General features: G+C 33.8%; 1 protein-coding gene across 1 annotated transcript; it reads left to right on the top strand.

Annotated features, from left to right (window-relative positions):
- The first annotated feature begins 202 nt into the window (after positions 1 to 202).
- Positions 203 to 19,618, top strand: LOC133328784 (neprilysin-1). The gene is made up of 9 exons (XM_061537330.1): positions 203 to 284; positions 12,220 to 12,382; positions 15,162 to 15,259; positions 15,328 to 15,901; positions 15,972 to 16,254; positions 16,328 to 17,162; positions 17,400 to 17,448; positions 19,013 to 19,211; positions 19,274 to 19,618. The coding sequence occupies exons 1-9, from the start codon at positions 203 to 205 to the stop codon at positions 19,616 to 19,618; spliced, it is 2,628 nt and encodes an 875-aa protein (XP_061393314.1).
- The last annotated feature ends 6,028 nt before the right edge of the window (positions 19,619 to 25,646 follow it).

The raw sequence follows: 25,646 nt of genomic DNA, 5'->3' as shown, positions 1-25,646 counted from the left end.
TGTGAAGGGCTAAAGAAAATAAACAAAATTAATGGAAATTAAAGGAAAAATAAAGAAAGAAATATTTTGAGAATGCAAAAAATGTGATGTGATTTATTAAAAATGAAAAGATGAATGTCTGTGCTTTTTTGTTGTGATTTATATGTAATTGTGAGTGAGTCGCCTAAAAATGAAAGTAGAAATCTAAGAAACAACTCAAAAAATGGATAGAACTTATAACACCAATCGGATTTGGACAACAAACAATGGATTTTTAAGAGATGACCTAAGGCCGAGCTCTCCTGGTACGTAAGAATTGGAATTTGAGAATTCAAATGTGCAAAAATTGTCATATAAATTTAACACAATGTGGAATTATGTTTAAATACGTATGACGTTACATCCATATATAGTAATGTACGCAGTTTTCTGTGCTTAACAATACTAAGAATGTAAGAATTTTTAATTACCATCAACAAGTTATTGTTTTCACTGTTTGGTTTTTGTATAAATCTACCAAAGTTTGGATGGTATATTTATTGCGGTTTTGCGTTTGAAATACTTGGAAATGTTTTATAGATTTGATTTTGTATTTTGGTTAATATGCAAATATATTAAGGTTAGTTTTTGAATGCACGTTTCCAGTAGACCACTGTACAACTTATGTGCTCTTTGAAATATGTTTACCCTGACTTTGCATTTTTTCCGATTCTTTTTTTTGCGTGATTAAGTCATTAAATCTATGTTGCTTAATTTTAAGTCAAATCAGACGAGATCCATGGGAAAATTAAATCCATTATTTTTTCGGCAGATGGCTGTACTGATATATTTCTCGTAAAGTTTCGATCAAAAAATTTCATATTTATGCCAGCAGTAAAAAAATTATTTTAATATATTTTTTTTGTTTGGTGTATTGAGTTGTGAGTTACAGGGTATTGAAAATTGACTGTTTTTCTTTGACAAAGGCGAAAACGTAAGCCAATCGGCTTACGTAAAATTAGGTAAAACCTGGTATTTTCATAAGTTCGCATTAACAGTACAAAAGAGTGTGAAATGTCCATGTTGTAGTAGTTGTATAGTAGTTATTAAATAATTCGCTGTTTTCTGTAATGGTGGTAATTTTTGTTTTCTTGGAACACAATTTTTTCGAAAAGTAACAACAATTCAAAAATTACAATGTCAATACTTTTTTATCAATTTTACACAATCGATCACCTCCATCTGCTACCTCCCCCACAAAATGGTAGTTTTTTAAAAAAAATTAGTGGTGTATCTGAATTTATCTTATCCCAGTCTCTGACGTTTTTCCAGATAATAAAACAATTTATAATTAAAATGCACAAAACTCACTTCAATGTTTTTTTTTTTTTTTTTTTTTTGAAATCCAAATAACATTTTGTTTGATTTTGTTCAAAATAAACTTGTTTTCACAAACTGACAAAAATGGAAAATTATAATGTCAACCATATTTTTTTTCAATTTTACAAAATTTTTGTTTCAACATACATACATAGCCCCATCGTTCGAAAATATATCCTCATCGGATGATGAATATTTGTATCCATGTTACTTAACCATATTTTCAAGCCGCTACCCTAAGATAAACCCATAGAAAATGTTCTACATACATATGTACATTCTTTCAGATGTATGAATACTTTTGATGCTATTACTTCTCAGTTTTATCTAACTTATGTTGCTTCCATGAGAACGCTTGACTTACTATGAACATTTTAGTAAAATCTGTTTAGTGGTTTTTCAGTCCACAAACAATAAGTTTTCTAATTTCTACGTATAGATTTAAATGCAATGAGGTGTGCATTTTCCCTTGTCCGCGGTCATGTTGTGTGGATGATGCGTACTTACACTCACGTTACTCAGCAATAGTTTGAAGTCGGTATCTATAACCGTACTTAAGATATACACAAATTACATGTTAATAATTTTTGAAGTATGATCACGTTCGATGCTATAACATCTCATCATCGGGAAATCTTAGAAGTTTATATAGCATATGTTATTCCCAGGGCATGTTATGACGTTCTGTGAAAATCTCAGTAAAATTTTTCCAGCATTTTTAGCGTCTTTTGTTTTTGCAAAATAGTCAGGCTGAATCCCAGTTTGTTGTTTTTATAAAAAACAACTATTTATTAGTGGGGAATGTATGGCATTGTTTGCCGAGGGGTAAGGCAGGGAAGACTATAGTTTCGGATCACGCCACTGATCCTCATCAGTTCCCTTAGTTTTTTGTTGGGATATTCTCCCCAGAAGCTATTGCTTCTATACAAAAAACCTTTCATACCCAAATGTCTCTTGTAACAAAGCGAAGTACTTAGCTGACCAACGACATAAACTGCATGAGAATTTCGCTGGAGCCTCACTTCGAGGTTAACAAGGTATTTACAAACAATACCATACCTTTCCCACTGTTGTGTGTTGTCACATCGCGACAAATGCACACAACGACTTTGTTGGTGTTGCTAGTATACAGCAACAAACCAAACAGTTCAACCGTGCCTGCGTCTACAACTTCAGTAGTGTTGGCGGTTTATTTGGGATACCATTTGTATTTTGTTTTTGCAAAATAGTCAGGCTGAATCCGTCTACAAACAAAATATTTTAAATTTTCAATAGTCAGATTTTTAAAATGCAGTAAAAAGTGCATTTTCGTTGATCGTACCATGCTCATTTTTGTATGGATCGTGTATATTCACATCTTCTTTATTCAGGCAAATTTTTAAAACGGTATCTGTAACCATTCTTAAGATAAACGCATATTAAATGTTCAGAAATGTTGAGGTATGTTTACTATTGATGCTATAACTTTGGATCCACGCGGAATTTTAGAAGTTTATATAGCCTATGTTACTTTCAGGGCATGCCCCGACATACAGTGTAAATCTCATTAAGATCTGTTCAGCGGTTTTGGCGTCTATCGGTAACATACAAACAAACAAACAAATTTTTTTCTATTTTATATATGTACATACATACATATATAGATTTTAACATTTTCCAGTTTATATTCAGTGTATGTTGTTCGAATTGCAAGAAATATAATTTCATATCTTTTTTTCAAAAAGTGTTTTTTACCTATGTGGGTGACGTTTTTGTGGAATTCGTGATATACTACATACGGTATGTAGAGTATTCAGATGTCAAAAATTTCGCCGAACAAAATCGACGCACAAAGACTCAGTAGAAAAAACTTGTATTCGTTTTACAAAAATAAAAAATAAATCCTCATTCGATTTAATGTGTTGGAAAATGCTTTGGCTCCTTTCGCTGAGGAATATACATATACCGCTTTTTTGGTGTTTCAGCTTGACAATAACCCCAAATATAAACCAAAACGTGTCAACGATTGGTTGCGGGAGTTAAAAATCACCTTCACCCTATAGAAAAATCTTTGAAGCATCATAGATAGCAATATCAAAAGTGGATTTACTAACAAACATAACTTCTTCTCAAAGGTTCGGAATGCGTACATCCAAGGAAAAAAATAAGGTTTTATTGATTTAATACCTCGTTTGTTTGCTACCTTAATCAAAAATAATGGTTTTGCTGTCGACTATAAGAAAAAACCAGTGAGCGGAGCAGTATAGTCGGACGGGCCGACCATATGATACCCTACACAACTACCACGGAACTCTATCTTTAGCGTATGTTTATTTCGAGCCTGATTAATATTTCGTGATATTTGCACCCTCTTGACCGGCTTGTGGCCTATAGATTGACTCGAAAAAATACAAAAAATTTAGTTTTGGGTCCACTTCATCCCAAAATTTTAATCTGATCATCACAGAAAATGATAAGCGTTGTCCTTGACCATATTCAAGGAAAATTTCAAAACGATGAGCGCTATATTTCCCCCTCTATTGTTGTAATATGTTACTAAATAATATATGAATACGAAAGCTCCTGAAAATATTTACGTGTAACTCCCACATCCGAGAACATACGACTATATAATGGGTATCAATTTAAAGGTGAACCACTCCTCTTGGATATACTATCAACTTCTTGGGTCTATGTCCTTCAGGAGCAAATATATACGCTATAGAATACAAATTTTGTCATTTTTCACACAAAAGTCAGGGTCCATTTGACCCGCGAAATATTGATCGATCTTTATCAAAACAGGCATGCTTATTCTTTGGCTCGATCCCCTTCTCCATGCAAAAATTCGCGATGTTTGGGTCATAATTGCGGCCTCTAGAGCGACCAGAAAAACCGACAAAAATTAAGTATTTGGTCCATTTCATCCCCTAAATATTAACCGATCTTTACCTAAAAAAATCGGGGTCTTCATTGGGCAGAACCTATCCTACATGCAAAATTTCTTGAAGATTCTTCCATAATTGTGGCCTGTATCGTGTTTACAAATTATAATGGACAGACGGACGGACGGACACACATGTCTAGATCGACTCAGCTAGTCGAGATATGACGACCGGTATGCTTAAAGGTGGGTCTAGGACCAATATTTCGCGGTGTTACAAACTCTTGGGGCTGCACAAAGCTATAATACCCTGACAACATAGTTGTGTAGGGTATAAAAACAAAAAGTTGTTTTATTTTTGATCAAGAAAAATTAAGTCAATTTAGTTTTCCATAGAATATTTTTTTTAAAATGAATACCTGTTTATTTCGGAAAAAATTTCACTATAACTTAATTTTCAAAAAAATTACAGGTCATTTCTTCGGTTGCTTTAGTTTTGGCAACATATGCATATACTTGACATGTGTACGTCCGATTAACACGAAATTTGTTTTTAGACTTGTATAACATGTCTTAAGTTTTTTTAAAAACGGTTCCGAAATAGATAAAACTCCTATATACGATTTCGTTCGATTTCATGCGTGGTGAAACAATGGCGTATTTGTTTGATTTTGGGGGAACAGTTTAAATAATTAAACGGGATAAACATTTATTTTAGTAATTTATTTAGTAATTATTTGAAATCGTTTTTTAAGAAAAGAGGAGTAACCCTAGTATACAGTTCAAAAATATAAATTTTAATGGGATAGTAGAACGTATTGGACAATAGAAATTGGATAATTTCGTTTTAATTTCTACAATCAAAAAATAATCAAACTTTTGTTCGCAGGTCTGTGTAAATGTAAAATTCAGGTATAGTGCTGAAGGGTATTTCCTTTACTGTTGCTAATATAGCAATGCCTACAACTGAAATTGTGTTACACACAATATATAAAACATCGGGTTTTATTTAGTTCCTAGAACTCCTAAATGTACATACATGTACACAGAAATACATTACTACTATCTAAACAAATTCGACTTTCAGCAGGAACGTTTAAATGCCTATTTCCGTTTAATAAATGAAAAATTCTTCATTGTTGTAATTATAATGTAAATTGTGATCCTCTTTTTTAATGGAGTCTATTTATAGTAAATGTGTTACCCACAACAAACAGTGTTTTTTTAATATTAAATTTTAATAAATACACCCGCATGCAAATCACTTTAAAACACGCAACCGCCTCATGCATTAACCAACCAAGTCCAATGAACCTCGATTTAAGTTTTATAATCAGTTTGTTTCGTTCGTTGTCATCCAACAACAGCAACAATAAAAATTACACGGAGAATCCAAACGAAATGACAATATTTTAAAGTAAACAAAATCAAAGGACAGACGTCATGTGCTGCCAGGGTGATCATTAGTGTCCATCAGCAGAATGTTTACAGTGTTGTGGAATTATGTAGCAGAGGTAAGCGGTAAAGAATTTTTTTTTCGTAAGTGGAGGATTGTTTACCAAGTTAAGAGTCACAATATTCAACACAAACACTGCTCGGGAGATTGCCATATAATTTTCGCATTGGTAACATCGACCGATGTTTAAAAATAATCCCAGGGTTATTATATTTAAGTCGGTATATTTACATATATATACAAACATATCTACGCCGATTGATGAAAGAGAAAAAAGCTCATTCATTGAAATGTTCGTGGACACACAAAAAAGTTGGTCAAAACTCCGAATGTTTTTTATGTAATAAAATGATAGTGACATGCGTTTGCATGTGTAAGTGCTGATGTGCAGGAGAGCACACTTATGTACTATGTATATACATACATGAACTCCCTTATCAAGATCTTTGGCAATGCAATTGGCAGACAGCAAATGGATATATGGCTCTATGGTCAAATTAATGACCGGTCATAGCAGCAGAGACAAATTTGTTGTCGTCATTGGTTTGGGCATAACATATTCCGCGTTGTGTGTATGTGATTTAGGATATTTTGTTGGTGTCGAGGGAATGCGTTATCCTTGTTACTGTCCTCTAACATGTGCATGTGAATTTACACAAACATTTACATGTGACGCCCCTTCCTGTTCGTTGACATGTAATGATTGGTTTTTGAAAATATAGATCAACTACCACCATTTACATGCTCGTGTACAAAATATACATAATGAAATGTGTATGTATGTGTGAAATAGAAAGATATAAAGCATATATTACATATTGTATATAAAAACAGCATAGAATACGTATAATTATGTAAAAATTTAATTTATTAATACAAATAAGTAGAGATGGTATTTACCGGGTAAATACCCAAGGGTGGGTAAATACCCATTTATTTGGGTAGGGGAGACTGGGGCACCTTCGGCACTTTTTTTTTAGAGCTCTATATCTCAGTACTTATTCAACATATATAACAACTTTATGGCTGATTATTGTCCTCTGACACTTAATTATAAAAAATAGTACCAAAAATATATAAAAAAATAGTATTAGTTAAAAAATTTTACAGTTTTGTAAAAAAAGTCAAATTCGCCGAATGTGCCCCAACCCGGGGTAGCTTCGGCATTTGATGGGGCACATTCGGCACCATAGTCATAGCCGGGTAATTGTCATCGCTATCAGCCTGGTTGAAATTCTGATCCTCTAAAGGCTCTATTTGGTTTTAATACGCCACACAATGTTTCTAGTGGCGGACGTTTAAATCTCAAGGTCGCACATAGCATCAGAAATAGAGGTTTTCTATCGCATTTTCGTCAATACAAGCACGTTTGATCTTACATATTCAATTTCGAACCATATTAAAGGATTAATTTTAAAGACAAACTCAAAAACATTTTAAGGAAATAAAATTGCACAATCTGTATATGGCCGAATGTGCCCCACTTTAAAATGCCGAATGTACTTTTTATAGTTTTTTTCATTTTTTTCGATCAGTTTTGTAAAAATATTATATTTTTAAATATTTCTATAATAATACACATCGTAGTTAACCACTTTTTAATAATATTGTCTTAAAAAATTAAAAAGTTTATACACGAAATACTTACGAAATGGAATTGAAAAATTACATAAACATCTATAAAAATACAAAAACCCATGTATCATATTGAAAACGCGATTACCGAAGGTGCCCCGATGCCGAAGGTGCCCCAGTCTCCCCTATTTACTATATTGAATCGGTAATACAACATCTTACACACTATTTCCGGGTTTATGTTATCAAATCGATTTAGAATGGATAGTTTTTAGATACTTTAAAGACGTGGGTAAATACCTGGGTTTGTATTTGCAAAATTTTGGCCGCCTATATTAAGTGGTTCGGCATTTAATGAGTTTATACCCAATTTTTGGGTAAATACTCAAAATAGGGGTACCTTTGTATGGGGGCTACCAGTAAACGTACATACATTTTTGCATGGGCATTTGGTACCCAAAAAGTACATTCTGTGCCAAATTACAGCCAATTTGATTGTAAAATGTGTCTAATAGACAAGAAATACCCTGAATCAGGAGATACGGTTATATGGGGGCTATATCAAAACTTGGACCCAGGGTCCCCATTTTAGATTTCTATAGTTGCTTTGACATTAAAAACATGTATGCAAAGTTTTGGCCGCCTATGTCAAGTGGTTCGGCAGTTAATGAGTTTATACCCAATTTTTGGGTAAAAACTCGGGTATTTACCCACGTTTTTAAAGTATCGTAAATCTATCCATTCTAAATCGATTTGATAACAGAAACCCGGAAATAGGGTTTAAGATGTTGTATTACCGATTCAATATAGTAAATACCGAAATAAATACCTACAAATGGGTATTTACCCAATTTACCGGGTATTTACCCTTTGGGTATTTACCCACTGCCCATCTCTACAAATAAGTAAAACGTCGTTATGATCAGCGCCATCGAACTTTTTACCATGAGGTTGTCATTAAATATTTCTTAATTCATACAGACTATGTGTCAGAGAAAAATCATTTTCAAAACAAGTTATTTGCACACCGAATGAGGAAGTTCGGAAATTCGGCAAAACCTATGGATACTATGCCAAAAATGGGTTTGTATTATCATATGAACATTCCAATTGTGACATACGAACATGACTGCATCGACATTGAATTTTATTGTGATCATTTTATTCCGGTGAATAGTTCGAGGTGTTGCAAAGGAATGATAAATTTAATATAACCCTCACTTTATGGTGGAGGATATAAAAATACATTCTGATAGGTTTAATGTAGTGGGTCATCCAAAATAGGGATCTCTTTTGCTTATAATTAATTAAAATGAATTCGACGAGTACTGCAATATATCAATAGAACTACCATACGGTGAGGATATTGTATGCAAATACAAACTACAGACAGTCTGGTTGGGATAGGACCTTGGACAAATAGCGAAAATAGTGCAACGGTTGAAAAAGATGTCGGTAATCCTTCAAATACCAAATACGATATATGGGGGATGTACCAAAACGGGGACCGTTATTGATAATTTTATACCCTTCACCACACTGTGGTACAGGGTATTATGTCTTTGTACATATGCTTGTAACAGGCAAAAGGAATCGAGATAAACCCATGGTTCCTTTTGGAAATATAAATAGAATCACTTTCTGAGTCGATTTATGCATGTCCGTCTGTCCAAGTATTTTTGTGATCCGAATTAGATGCAATTTACCACAATTCATTTATTTGAAACAAGGACGAACCCTATTGAAATTGGAGAAAATCGGTTTCGATTTTTATATATCCCACATACATATTTTCGTCCGATTTATTGTAAATGGTGCACCAAGTGGCATAGCGTTCTGAATTGAGTCCAGAGTGATGTGTGTTAAGTTACGTGAAAATCGGTTTAGATTTAGATATAGCTCCCATACATATTTTCGTCCGATTTAATGTATACGGTGTATCAAAGTCCCTATATATATATTTCGTCTAGAATGATGCGTGTTAAGTTTCATGAAAATCGGTTAAGATTTAGGTATAGCTCCCACATATATATTTTCGTTCGTTTGTTGGTAAATGGTGCACAAAACTGCTAATGTTTGTCTAATTGACACGAATTTTTTACACTACGTATCAAATTGAGATTAGAATGACGTTATTGCATTTTTTTAATTGGTGCAGATGCAAGCATAGCTTCCATATATAATTCAAAGGGGTGTCTGATTGAGATTAAATTTTGAACAGTGCAGCATACCGAATAGCATGTATCAAGATTTAAAGAACTTTAAATCTGCCCGAATGAAATGAAATTTACCATAGGTTACAGAAAGGCATATTTATGGATTGATGTTAGTCGGTTCACATATAAATACAGATCTAATATTTCATTTAGTCCAATTTCATGTCAAAAGTCCTTAAAAAATGCGACTCCTACATCCGACTGTACTACTTTCCTTACTGGTTGATATAGAAAATATTAAAATTGCACAGCAAATTTGGTTGATAAATGCGCCAAATGCCAAACACCCCAAAATGCGGAATAATGGGGATACCGCTACATGTGGGCTACGACGAAATATGGACCAATATTGATCATTTGTAAAGCCAAGGTTTCGTGCCCAAAATATAAAATTGGGACGTACCGGAACCTGCCGGTAGCAAAATATGTGCGAATACATCTTCCCTTTCGTGATTTCAGACGGAACGTGACAACAGACGGAAAAATCGGCATATCTAAAGCGATATAACATTTTATTCGCCAGAATACATTAAGGACGTAAAAAATGAGTCAAAATAAAAGAAAATTAATAAGTGTGGAATTAAAATTGGACGTAATAAAACGTTTTAAATCGGGAGAAAAGGCAGTTAATATAAGAAGAGTCCTTGGACTAGCCCCTACAACAGTAAAAACAATTTGCAACAGAGTAAGTGATAAAATAAATCAATTAGCTGAAATTGTCACACCACTCCAATCTAAACAATATACTGTAGCAAGAAATCCCTTATTGGTTAAGATGGAGTCCCTTCTCTCAATTTGTATACATGATCAAAATAAGCGAAGAATGCCACTGAGCAAGGACGTAATAAAAAATAATGCACTTTCTATTTACTCCGACCTTAAAAAAATATTGCATCTAGTAGTAACGGAAATTCTGATTCTTTCGAAGTCAGCAAGGGTTGGTTTAACCGCTTTAAAACACGGGCTAATTTACATAATGTGGCATTAAAAGGAGACACAGCCACCAGCTTCAGAAAATTTTAAACTTGAGCTGAAAGCCATTATTGAAAAAGAGGGTATTCTGCTAAGCAGGTTTTGAATGCCGACGAAACAGGCCTTTTTTGGAAACTTTCGAGAACTTACTCGTGAAAACATGAGAAAGCATGCCATTGATATAAAGCAGCTAAGGATCGAGTAACACTTCTTTTGGGCGGAAACGCAGAAGGAGATGTTAAATTTAAACCTTTCCTGATATACCAATCATAAAATCCAAGGCAATGAAAAGTATAAACATCAGAGACCTCGCGGTACCCTGGGCTTTAAAAAAAGACTTGGATGATCCCTACCCTGTTTAAAGATTGTTTAGAAAATTGTGCCAGTCCCGAGTTTAAACGCTATTTTTACCCCCAACAAATTGAGTTCAAAATGCTTTTATTAGTCGATAACGCACCAGGACTTCCAACTTTTTCAGATGACTTATCGGAGCATGTAAAAGTTGTTTTTATGTCGCCCAACACAACATCACTTTTTCAACCTATGGACCAGGGTGTAATTTCAAACTATAAATGAGTTGTCTATTTTAGCTAGAAAAGCCGAATTGGAAGGAATGGAGGAATGTGATATTATTGAATTTTTGTTGTCTCAATTAATAAGCTATTGATATTCAGCATCTTTCAGAAGATGTCGTAATTAGTGATGATACAGTAGAAGAAAAAATTAACAATCACCAATATTTCCAAAGCTATGCAATTATTTTCCCTTGCAATGGATATATTTTCTGAAAACGATCCTGACAAAAACTAATATATATCAACAAAATATATCACCGAACGAAAATTCAACAAACTTTAGACATTTTTGTTAAAAAAAAAACACAGTAAGAACATGTGTTGTTGACTTAGGTTTATCATCTGAAGAGAGTATGTATACATACATATGTAAATGAATTTAATTTTTGTTATGTTTTTTCTTAATTTATTGTTTTAAAATAATTATATACATTTTTTGAAGTAAATGGAATAAATAAAAATGTATTCATACTTGCTTTTTATCAAAAATATAAAATTTTTTGCTTTGTTTTGAATATTTTCCCCAGTAAATTAAATTTCAGTGCATTTTGTATATGTATAGAAAAAGGTGATTCGATTTGCATCGTTTTGAGTTGCATCACGATTCTCCGGTCCCCATTAACGACGCAAGTCGGGGCTCTAGTGTACTGAAAACCTGGTACCTGTAAATGGGAGCTATGTTCAAACATGAATTAGTAACAATATGGCGAGGAAGTGTTTTAACCTTTGAGTACATGAAATTATATCAATTTCGGCATGCAAATGTTGCTAGGATCCATTTATAGCTGGAAAATGTTATTAGCATAAATTCCGAGTATAATTTTAGAAGAAGTCTCCACAATTATGATTAGTGTGGCAACAATATACTTATTAATTTTGAAAATTTTATAAGGATTAAACTCTTATTACTTTACAAGTATGGATATCAAAATTTTTCTGAAATTCATCAGGTGTTTTTTTTACCAATTAAATCATTGATAACCACTGTCCACATTCAAGCTCACATAAATAATTAATATGTGTTTTATATTGAAATGTGTCCATCTGTTGTGGTATAGAAAATAATAAACAGAAATATTTGTATTTCATAGTAATGTTGTAAACCAATTATTTTATAGGAATGACATTGTATGTACGCACGAATGTACATTCTGTACAGGACATACAATCAAAGCAATGACACTCACACAATAGTTATTAATGAAATTATATTTATTTTTTTAGGCGATTTAAGTGTTCACACTCCGGTTTCCGGTCACACTTCCACGCGAGCATACAGTGGTAATGGCATTGCGTCGGACGATGCCAACCGAAATAATAATGGAACAAAATCACCACCTGTCCTACATCACTATCCAAACAATAATTTCGTGGGGGTGGAATCACGGTGAGTACGAAATCGATTGAATCGAATATATTACAGAAAATTTCCATTTGAAATAATTGCATTTTAATAGTAAGGTGACCGAAATCAGTGACAATGTGATATTCTAGTTCCTCACACTAATTATAGGACAGAAAAATTGAGGAGTAATATATATTCTTTATATAGGAACATTTATTTAATTCTCTATAAACATTTTAAATGTTATATTTGGCTTTTCGGCCGGACTGAACTGTTTATACCCTCCACCATGGGTATAATGGCAGATTTGTCTCAATCGGATCTTAAATAATATTTAAACCAGTAAGGAAAGCAGTAAAGTCGGACGGGGCCGACTATATGATACCCTTCACCACTTTGGGTATATTCAACAGATGAATCATAACAGACGTCGAATTTTTGAAGGACCATTAACATGAAAATGGATCCATAAACATGTCATTCTGTAACCTACACTAAAGTTTTCATTTGGTCAGATATAGGGTTGCTTCTTACAATGGGACAAAATTATATAAAGCAATGTAAAGGAAATGTATTATAGTAACTACAGTTCATTGTACCAATTGTGTGGAAATCAGACAAACTTTGGGTCTTTAGTGCACAATTTACACACACTCGGAAGAAAAAATATATAGGAGCTATATCTAAATCTGAACCGATTTTCACGAAACTTAACACACATAATTCTAGACCTTATTCATTACGCAATACCAAATTTCGTGCAAATCGAAATATATATAGGGACTTTGGTGCAACATTGACATTAAATCGGACAAAATTATATATGGGAGCTATATCTACATCTGGGCCGATTTTCAGTAAACTTAACACACATCATTCTAGACGTAATTCATTACGATATGCGAAATTTCATGCAAATCGAAGGATATATAGGGACTTTGGCGCACCATTTACATAAAATCGGACGAAACTATATATGGGAGCTATATCTAAATCTGGACCGATTTTCTCAAAACTTGGCAGACATCACTCTAGGCTCAACTCAGTACGTTATGCCGAATTTCGTGCAAATCGAAATATATATAGGGATTTTGGTGCACCATTTACATTAAATCGGACGAAACTATATATGGGAGCTATATCTAAATCTGGACCGATTTTCTCGAAACTTCGTAGACATCATTCTAGACTCAATTCAGTACGTTATGCCCAATTTCGTGCAAATCGAAAGATATATAGCGACTTTGGTGCACCATTTACATGAAATCGGACGAAACTATATATGGGAGCTATATCTAAATCTGGACCGATTTTCACGAAACTAGGCAGACATCATTCTAGACCTAAATGATTAGGCTGTACCAAATTTCGTGCAAATCGAAAGATATATAGCGACTTTGGTGCACCATTTACATGAAATCGGACGAAACTATATATGGGAGCTATATCTAAATCTGGACCGATATTCTCGAAACTTGGCAGACACCACTCGAGGCTTAATTCAGTACGTTATGCTAAATTTCGTGCAAATCGAAAGATATATAGGGACTTTGGGGCACTATTTACATGAAATCGGACGAAACTATATATGGGAGCTATATCTAAATCTTGACCGATTTTCACGAAACTTGGCAGACATCATTCTAGACCTAATTCATTATGCTGTACCAAATTTCGTGCAAATCGAAAGATATATAGGGACCGTTTACATTAAATCGGTTAAATATATATATGGGAGGTATATCTAAAGCTGAACCGATTTTTCCCAATTTCAATAGGGTTCGTCCTTGGGCCAAACAAATGAGCTGTGCCAAATTTCATCCAATTCGGATCATAAATGCGACCTGTACTTTGCTCACAAAAATACATGGACAGACAGACAGACGGACGGACATGCATAAATCGACTTAGAAAGTGATTCTATGCATATTCTCAAAAGGAACCATGTGTCTATCTCGTTTCCTTTTGCCTGTTACAAACATATGCACAAAGACATATTACCCTGTACCACAGTGTGGTGAAGGGTATAATGACATTTTTTACTAAAATAACAATTTTTTGTTCGATATGAACTGATATTTTTCGCGACCTCCCTCCGTGATGAACTGCTACTACTAACATAGTTGCATAAAATCATCTTAAAATTTGAGAAATCACAGATTTATGGAATATTTCTCCAAAATAATTTTCTGTGACAAATTATTTTCACAATCTGTAATTAGCTATTCATTTTTATATAAACATGCACATTGTATTGTAATAAAATCTTTTTAAAAATGATCTGTAAGAATCGAAATAGGTGTAGAAACCAATACCTGGTAATTATAATGGTAAAAATAACTAACATTTTAGAGCTCACCTATTTGCACAGTATAGTGGCTTTGGTTTTGTCCAAGTAAAAATTGAGACAATTCCCTTTCCATATTTATTTCTTATGCAATTATCTTCGCAATTTTAGTTGCTTTAGTTTTGGCCACCAGTGTATGTGTTTTTTTTCCTGTTACTCCTCTTGGGATCTTAAGACTTCCACAAAGCTTGGAAGTTAGTTTCAGGTTAGTTTCCGTTGTTTTTGCATTTTCCCCTGTAATGTTATTTTGTCTTAGTTCTTAGATCATTGTTCGCCGCCAGGCACAATACAATTAACCAAAAAAAATTCAGAAAATCAGTCCAGCCGTTCTCAATTTGATTAATAGATTAAGATTTGATTAATAGATTAGATTAAGATTAATAGAAGACTTATTTATTTTAGTTAACTATTTTTTATAACTAAGAAATTATACCGTGGTTTTGATAAAATGACCCGTCTCAATATTATTTACAGGTTTCGACGGAAATATTTTCACAAAACTATTTTCATAGTGCTCATAATACTCGTTATTATTTTATTCATTACCATAATAGTTTTAGCCGCTTTATTGCGTAAGTACAGCAAACAACAGAAATATTGTTAAAATTGTCAAAAATCTAAACTATGTACCCACTTTCAGACAACCAATCAATAAATACAATCTGCCGCACAAATGAATGTCTCCGGACTTCGGCTAGCCTTATTTACTCTATGGACGAAGAGACTGATCCCTGTGAAGACTTTTACCAATTTACCTGTGGCCGTTGGTCACATGAACATCCGCGACCCGAAACTGTGACCTCAAACGATTGGTTTCGTGAGAGACAAGCGAAAATTATGCGCGAGCTGAGAGATTTCCTGAACAAAAATGTCTCTACCAGCGAACCAGACGCAGTGGGCAAAGCAAAACTTATGTATAAGGCCTGCATGGATATGCAGCAATTGGAGGAACGAGAAATGGAACCGTTGGTATATTTCCTCAATGAATTTAAACTACCCCTAATACCTCGTGGACTGAATGTAACCCTCTCACCGGAAAGTGCAAAGAAATACAATACAACGTCAAAGTTCAATTGGTTGGAGTCGGTGGTTTTAATCAAGAAACACCTGGGTATGGATTTGATTATTGGGTTTGATATTTTCCCCGATCCTCTAAATCGGACAATAAACCGCATTGCCTTGGGAACACCAGAAACAGATTCTGCGTTGCCTTTGTAAGTAAATTAAATCCAATCCATTAACAGATCTTCTTTTTATTTTGAAATCACAAAATAAATATTTCAGTAATAACGACGATGTCCATAAAATCCTGCACAAGGTACGAAAAAAGACCATTTTCGGTGGAGATGACAACGATGATGATATGGATATTGAAGGTCGGGAAGAAGAAGAAGCTGACGCAACCAAAGAGACCAACAGCGGTTTACATGCCTATGTATCGTATGTAAAGAAAATCATCGAAGTCTATATGTCTTACTTGGATCCGGATATGACACCCGGGGAGACCGATGATAGCGCTGAAGCTATGACAATGGCTGTTGTAAAAGTGGCAAGAAAAATCTATAAGGTTTGTGGAAAAATATATTTATATTTTTTATCCTTTTGATACTTTACCACTACTCTGTGCCGATTCTTTTCAGCTCAAAAGCAATGCAGAAAATGCCACACAATCTTCTAAAAATCCCATCGATGACTTGGTTTACATATCCGTTAAAGATTTACAAAATCAAACAGACAAACTTTTGACATCACCCAAAACACTGCCCATCTGGGAGCCATACCTCCAGCAGATGTTTGCCAACGCATCCAATGGCGATGCAAATTTCAATGTCTCTCAGCTTGAGATAATCACCAGCAATGCAGACATTCTGTACATGCAGACAATTGCCGAGTATTTGCTGGAAATACCAACCGCACATCTCGAGTTCTATTTGTGGCTGAGTGCGGTGGAAGAGCTGATCCTACATACGACCAGTGAAATGCGTCTGCTACATGCCGAATACATGCGTCTGGTGATTGGCACCGAAGGCAATTCGCCGCGCTCCATTTACTGTGCCCATGGCATCAACAGCCTGATGGGCATGGCGGTCAGCTATGCATTGGCAGATGACGACTTCACGCGTCACAAATTGCCAAACGTACGTCGTATGCTGAACGATATACGAAGATCGTTTAACAATTTGGTACGTTCGACGACATGGATGGATGGGCCAACGAAATACGAGACTTTGCAAAAGTCTGCGGAAATGAAAAGTTTCATTGGCTATCCCGAATGGCTAACCAACGCCACAGCGCTCGATGAGTTCTACGAGGATGTGCATGTCAATGCTTCGACACATCTCGAAAATATGGTTGGTGTTTTGCGTTGGCAAATGCAAATCAAGCTGAATAATCTAAATGTTCCTGAACCATTCGGCTGGGCCACATCGCCGTCGAATGTCAACGCATTTCACACATTTCAAGCGAATGCCATAAGTAAGTATGTGAATGTGTGAGGGGGTGTGCGTGCGCGGAATGGGTGGGTTGGTGTGTCTAGTTTGCTTGTTGCATGTCTGAATGCCATTAAATTAAATTCGATTTTATTTACCTGTTCGTGGAAATGTAAATACGTATATCAGGGAAATTAACTTGCAACGTTTAGAGATGTGTCAATCACAAATGTGTTGAAATCAAAATGTTATTTCCATTTATTAATGCTTTTGATATTTCCAGCGATACCAATTGCAATATTGCAATATCCTTTTTACGATTTAGGATTAGAGTGAGTATTTGATGAATTTATGCATTCGATTTTTATTAGCAACTAATACAAGCACCAAGGATATTGCTACACAACTTTTGTTGCACTTGTAAAACATTTTCATTTTAGTTTTTTTCATTTATCTCCATTTTCTATATTTTATGAAATGTTTGGAGTTCTGGATTCTCAATAGAATATATATAGGTATTTTGGTTCGGTTAAAGTCGTCTGTGGAAAAATAAATATGAAATGAATATGAACAATACTAAATTTGGTACAATTTGAATTTGGAGGAACGGATGAATTTGGGTTCTGTGTTAGTTTTGGAAATTTGTCCTTGTGTATACGAAAAATACTATATGGTACTATATTTGGTACAATTTGGATTTGGGTGAACCGATAGTGCTGGAACACTGAAATATGGAAATAAGATTACTACAGCATTCTACAATTGAGGTATGTAGGTAGTTTTGGAAATTCGTAGTTATGCATATTAAATGGTACTAAATTTGGTACAATTTGGATTTGGGTGAACCGATAGTGCTGGAATGTGTATAAATGACACTAAATGTGTATAAGTATGTATAAATGACACTAAATTTGGTACAATTTAGATTTAGGGTAATTCGATAGGACTGAAATCCTGTAATTGGGAAATAACATTTCTTTTGGATAGTATGTTGTAAGTAATAATGGAAATTTGTAAAGGCACTACATTTGATACAATTTGGATTTAGGTGATCCCATAGAGCTGGAATCCTTAAATTTGGAAATAAAATTACTATCGGTGTATAGGATTGGGATATACAGTAAGTTTTAGAAATTAGTACTTAAGTGGATACAATTTAGTACTTTGGTTGCCATTGGGTTTGAAATCTACTTGGAAGCATTTATCAGTATATCCTTATGGTGGAGGGTAACATAGCGGAAGCAACAATATTTGATTTCTGATTTGTTTGTCGTATTACAATCGTTCATATATTGAAATCTGTAAAATGCAATATACGATACAGAAGTACTGCGGTGTGGAATACATTGCGAATGCTACAACAGTGTGGACCCCGTCTATTTTTCTAATGGGATTTTATGAGCCTCAAAAGAGTTACGGAATTCTCCAAATTACAAGAATACACCACATGTAACAGGGTCCACTGAAGTATCTGTTTGGGTGTTACCACCTTATGAGTTGGCATTCTTAATCGATATATGTCATTATAGATCTTCCTGATTTATATATAGAGTAAGAGCATTAGTGTGAAGACATAGAACAGCTGTCTCAATTCATATCGACGCAGACTTGATGGTATGGCACAGAATATCGGTATGACATGATCTAACGATCCATGTATGATCTAGTTAATTTCAAAAACATTTCAGTCAGAGGTGATGATTGACTTTGGCTCAAACGCGAACAATGGTTGTTGTTTTTTAGACTTACAAATTGAATTATTATTATTTTTTGTTTGTTTTGCACATTCTCACAAGATTTTCTGTGGAAGCACATGCACTCCATTTTTACATAGTTTTATTATCTTCAATGATTTTATCAGACCAATGTAATTTAAAAGTATTATTTTCTCGTTAGGGCTCTAAATTATGGTTCCATCGGCACCATATTAGGTCATGAGCTGACTCATGGATTCGATGACAGTGGGCGAATGTTTGACAAAAATGGCAACATGGTACAGTGGTGGTCAAATGAAACTATTAACGAATATGTTAATCGAACCGAATGTTTTGTTGAACAATATAGTCGCTATTATTTGGATGATATTGAGGAATATGTAAGTAATTCAAAAATAAATATTTGTTACCCTACTAATTCTACAAACCAAAATTGTTACAGATCGATGGCGAACTAACACTAGGTGAAAATATTGCCGACAATGGTGGAATGCGTGAAGCTTTTCATGCCTATCGTCTGTTTATAAAAGAGAATGGTAGGGAGAAAATGCGACTGCCCGGTTTGGAACACTACAGCCATGAACAATTATTTTTCATATCATTTGGAAATCTGTGGTGTGAAGCATATACACCGGCAGCATCACGTTATGCCGTTGAGGATTCCCACTGCCCAGGAAGATTTCGTTTGAAGGGCGTTCTTACAAATTCTCAGGAATTCGCTGATACTTTCCAGTGTCCGCCAGGATCGGGAATGAATCCCAGAGGCCATAAATGTCGTATTTGGTAGAAAATGGAATTTGGATTTTGTGGCTCACAATATATAACTCATACAGTAAAGCCTTAAAATTGGGTTTTGTTAATGATATAATGTAAAATTGTACAAAAAGTATTTAAAAGTTCAGTACTAATATTTTTGTATTTACAGGAAGTCATTGCGATCATCCGATTGGATGTATCAGATCGTGCTCATATATGCTTAGAACAAATGAAGCTACCATCTTTGTGATACACAGTTCTGTAAAAAATATGTATTTGTGGTTGTGTGTATTTAGTACTAATATTATAACAAAACAGTATAACAATTATTGGTCCTAAAATTTCAAATCAATAATACTTTGGTCATAGAGCTGCAATGTTGAAATTTAAACATTTAAGAAGAATATTTTGTTGTGTCATTAATTAAAAATGAAGTATACGTTTTGGTGATCTGTAAATAGTATTATAATTATAAGATCCTATGCAGGTATATATAAGCAATTTTGATTAAAATTGAATATTTTTATCAATTATTACAAATAAGTTTCATATATTGTAAATAAATAACTTAGTATAAGTTTGTGTAAACTAAAGAATGCATATGTAGTTAAACATGTGCGTCTCGATGAAAGCCATGACTCCAAATAAAAAATGAATAATAATGGAAAACAATAAGAATGGACCGATATTGGTCGGAACCAAATGTATGATACCCTACACCACTTTGGGAAGAAGTTATCTAAGTATCGTATTGCAACGCAGAATAAATTATATATGTATGGCACGGATTTTATACTTAACTTGGAATTATAATAAAAAATTGAGTGTCATTAAGAAAACCATTAGGAAAAGTAGTAAAGTTAGACGGGCCGACTATATGATGTCCTCCACCGTTTCATTTTATTCGGATAGATTTTGATTTTTTGCAATGGGTCAAATTATGGACATCGATATAAAGCAAACGTTAATTCAACGCTATTCAGTATGTTCCAGTACAGCGCACTGGGCAAAATCTCAGTCGGGCACCCGTCGATTATTTGGGAGCACAATTAACATGAAATCGATCGAAAATATATATGGGAGTTATATAATATATATATATATATCGTCAGCTAAAATGCAAAAAGGCGTAACTAACAAAAAATTGAAAATTGACTTTTTGAATGAATATTGTGAATGTCAACAAAACTACATGGTTTGACCAAACTTTTAACTATTTGGTTCACCAAAAGAGCTTAGTGTTAAGTGAGTGAGTCACTGACAAACATAGCATTGCCCAGGCGAAACGGCTAAAGCTAACTTGAAAAAAACTCAAATTTTTACTTTTGTTATGACTTATAAGTGTACTAAATAACTAAACATTATTAAAAAAATTTAATTTCTCATATTATTACCCTGCCGGGCATACACACACAATGTTGTCAGGGTATTAAAGCAGTTTTTGCAGCCCCACAATTAGTTTTGTAACGCCTTTTTGCGCTAACGAAATTATATATATATATATATATATGTATCCACCTTCAAGTATACCGATCTAGGCTCAGTTTTAAACGTTATGCAAAATTTGGTGACAAACGTGTGGACTTTGGTGCATCTTAATCTGAACCTATTTCAACAAAAGTGGACCCACGTTAGGCTAACACAATTTGACTATTTGTTCACCAAAAGAGCTTAGTGTTAAGTAAGTTAATATATAGGGGATGAAATGGACCAAATACTAAATTTTTGTCGGTTTTTCTGGTCGCTCCAGAGCCCGCAATTATGGCCCGAACATCGTTTTTGTACCCATGTACAAGCATGCCTGTTTTTATAAAGTTTGGTCAGTATTTAGCGGGTCAAATGGACCCTGACTTTTGTGTGAAAAATTACAAAATTTTTATTCTATGGCGTATATATTAACTCCCGAAGGACATAGACCCGAGAAGTTGATAGTATATCCAAGAGGAGTGGTTGACCTTTAAATTGATACCAATTATATATTCGTATATTCTTATATGTGGGAGTTACACAACCCATTACCACACTAGAGGACCGAAATATAGCTCTGATCGCTTTGAAACTTTCCATGAGGATTCATGTATGGTCAAGGACAACGCCTATAATTTTCGGTGAGGACCAGATAATAATATTGGGATGAACTGGATCGAGAACTTAATTTTTTGTATTTTTTTCGAGTCGAAATTGATTGAAAGCCGGACATCGCAACACAACACACGGTGAAGAAAATTTGATGAAGTAATTAGAAGAGTTGTACTGAATATTAGTAATATTGGTTGACCACTATTCATCAAGAGGGTGCAAAATATTGCCCTAGCTCAGAATATAGAACCACAGAAAGTTAGATTTTTGTGGAAGTTGTGTAGGGTATCATATGGTCACTGGTTGTAAATATATTAATCATATATAACTAGAATATTGGAATGTTATATATTTAAAAATCGTACCTATGTGTACGAAAAGTACTAAATGATACTAAATTCCGTACAAGTTGGATGGAGGTGATCAGATAGAGTCTTGAAATTGGAAATTATAATGACTGTTGGAGTGGAGGATTCGTATTTATTGTTGTGGTATAATAATTTATAATAATTTAGTATAATTGTGATTTTGGGTGAAGGGATAGACCTGAAAACCTGAAATTTGGAATAATGGTTACTGTTGGAATGTAGAATTTAGGTATGCAAGTATAGTAACAATACTAAATGGTGCTATCTTTGGTACAACTTAATTATGTGTGAACGAATATATATGAACTTGAATTTTGAATTAAAATACTGTTGGAGCGTAGGATTGAGGAAGTTTAGAAAATTCGTACTTATGGTAACAGAAAGTAGTAACTGGTACTAACTTTGGTACAATTCGGATTTTTGTGAACTGATAGGGCTGAGAACCTGAAATTTGGAATTAAAATTAGTGTTGGCTTTTACTTCGTACTTATGGGTACGAAAATTACTAAATTTGGTATAATCCTGAAAGTTCCAACTAAAATTACTGTCGGAGTGCAGGATGGAGATAGTTTTGGAATATGGGTACGAAAAGTACAGAATGGTATCAAATCTGGTTCAATTTAGATCTTGGTGAACATATAGAGCTGGAATTCTTAAATATTGACATACTATGAATTACTATTTGAAAGTACGGTTGAGATAGTTTTGATCTTCGGTTTACCGTTTGTTTAAAATCAGACAAAGATATATGGGAGCTATATAAAAATCTGAACAGAGTTCAACAAAACATTGGATACGTTAGTTATACTAACTTCAGTGCGTTGTGCAAAATTGATTCTTTGCAATGTTACAAATATTATATATGCACAAAGACATAATACTCTGTATCATAGTGTAATGAAGGTTATAAGCGTGTTCAAATACACCAAAATGCCTAACATTGGGAAAATTCGTACTTTTGGGGCTAGGTTAATATGAAGATTTTCTACTCAATACTTCCAAACACCAAAAAATAATTAAATTTAAATTTATTTAAATTTATTTATTGCGTAAGAAGAGTCTCAAAATACCGAAGATTGGTCGGGAAGGGGAGTGTACCGTTATACAAAAAACGTTAAAAAATACATTATTATTTTTTTAGTAAGAAGAAAACCCAAATTAAAGCATAAAATCCTTTAAATACTAAACTAGGGGGCTTCCATAAAACACAAACATCCTTGTTGTAACGTCTGTACAATATTTCCAAGCAATAATATTTCTTCAATATTATCAGTTCTTTCCTGATTTCAGCAGACGAACGGACAGACAGATGCACATCGATAAACCGACATTTTATTCTGATCAAGAATATATATTTTATGTGGTCTCTGGCAAATACTTCGAGGTGATGTAAACGCAATGAAAATTTGGAAATATATACTTCTCCTTACGGTGGTGTTCATAAAAATCCTATGAAATAAATTGACACATAATACCATTTGATCCAATATCAGAATATGAAATATCCCAAAATTTTTCCCATTTCGCCATAAATAAATACGGCATTTTGACTTGACTGAACAGTTATTATCGCTGTGGTCATGTGATTATTAAATCCCTTGAAGGGTCCATCAATTTCCATGACCCTTAACACTTCTGCATATTGAGGTTTTAACTCACTTAAAACATAATGACACTTATGCCGCAATATTGCATTAAACCCAATTCAATTTGTTCTCGCATTCTGATGGCATTGATAATAGGTCGTCCGTAGATTTTTGTTTTCATTCGACTATCATTTCCACTTCATGTATTCCATAATTGTTTCATTGACGTGAATATGTTGATTGCGGTTGAAAAGCAGCATTCGGTTAATCACTTTATATCGATGTGATAAAATCCGATAATAAATGTCACTGTCACAAAGGAAAACGAAAAAAAAAATAATAATTCATTGTTTGAATAAAAATTACAATAAGAACATTTTGGAGAAAATTTTATAATTGTTTTAATATATACAAAAACAACTGTGATATAATACACAGAAAAATTTGGTGACTTTTTTAAATATTCCTATTGGTAGAAAAAGTCAAAAAAATGTCATTATATGCACAGTTGTTTTTGTAATTGAAATTGAAAAGCGGTCAAAATGCGTTAATATATGCATATTTACAAAATTCTTTTAAAATTACATTTAAAAAATGTTGAAACATTTTTTTGAGAGCACATTTATGATTTTTGGTACATAGGTTAAGAAAAATATGCTGATTCGAAATCTGTTTGCGTTAACAAATTAGGATGTTGCGCACAAAAGTTATAGAGGTTTTAAATCTTGTATTTCAAATATAAATTAAATGAATTCCTATTTGTTGTAATTCGCGAATTCCTTCACAAATGGATAAACACATTTGTCTTCTTTGTACAATAGTCAAATCACATTGAAATGCGGTTCAATAGTCGTGAAAAACAAATAGAAGCATATCTTCAAGCTGAAAATAAAATAAATTAATTTTTTAATTACGACAAAACGTTTATTTGTATTTTCGATTTTTTAGTATGGTTAAGGAAATACGATTTTGCCTTAATCTTCTAAAATATATGACGCTTTCTTCTGCAAATTCTTTTAGATGATTGTTAAGTGTCTGTAGATTCATTTGATACGAGTTTCGACGTTAAAAATAACTGAATATATTGCACTTACAATACATAAGAATGGTCAATATTGAAAAGCATGCAATTCGCGTATTCGTGGAAATCAGTTGTTGCACATGCGGTTTTCGTATAAACCGAATCAATCTCTTCCAATAATTATGCATTTTTCGAGGTTTCATTAAGCGGCCAAAGTGTGCCGTTCGATGCCCTTTACTATGCAAAAACCCTAAAAATGACTAAAAATGGCGCAACGTGCATACGATTTTTATGCGTATCCGATTACAGTAATCTCCTATGAAAATACACAAAAGGACACCTATTTTAAAAGGATCGATTAAGAACCGCGAATGTGCCTCCACAATCGATTTTGGATATAATACGCATATTATTCGCGTATTGATATATTTTTGACCTATTTTCACACAGATTCGTGAATATGATATTACAAGAATGAATGTATGTGAAATCAATTCGAAGAACAACGCGATTATATACGCGGATTTGTCAAAATAAGTTTTGCAGTTTTTCCCACATTCAAGGAATCTTTATCCGCCGTTTTATTGGGCGGAATTGAACATGGATGGGCTCATTAGATCCGACAGTTAAAAGAAGTAAAATCACGCCGGGTTCCACGGAATTTGAATGGACTTTCAAAAAATAGGTTTTTTATAAAAATTTACGCAAAAATTTTTCGTCTTTGGAACCCAATTGCAAAGAAGCTCACCGTAGCACATTCATGAGATATACACTAAACGAAGCAAAATCACGAGTTCTACAATAATTAGTTTAGTCCATTATCTGGATGCGCATCCTAATTATAAGAAAAATTCAAAAAACATCGAAAATCCGGCTTCAAAATGTCACCATCCATTTTGGGTGGATGCAGTGATTATATCGAAAAAGTCATGGGGTATTCTGCAACTTAGTCACTGATCACATGTGCTTGCGTTGTGCAGTTTAGCCACAAATCAGGAAGGAACA

Source organism: Musca vetustissima, unplaced genomic scaffold, assembly GCF_032173495.1.
Source record: "Musca vetustissima isolate MV318-11 ecotype Yass unplaced genomic scaffold, APGP_CSIRO_Mvet_v1 utg18749, whole genome shotgun sequence".
NCBI lineage: Eukaryota > Metazoa > Arthropoda > Insecta > Diptera > Muscidae > Musca > Musca vetustissima.
The sequence above is the reverse complement of the archived record's forward strand: the minus strand, read 5'-3'. Positions and strand labels throughout refer to the sequence as shown.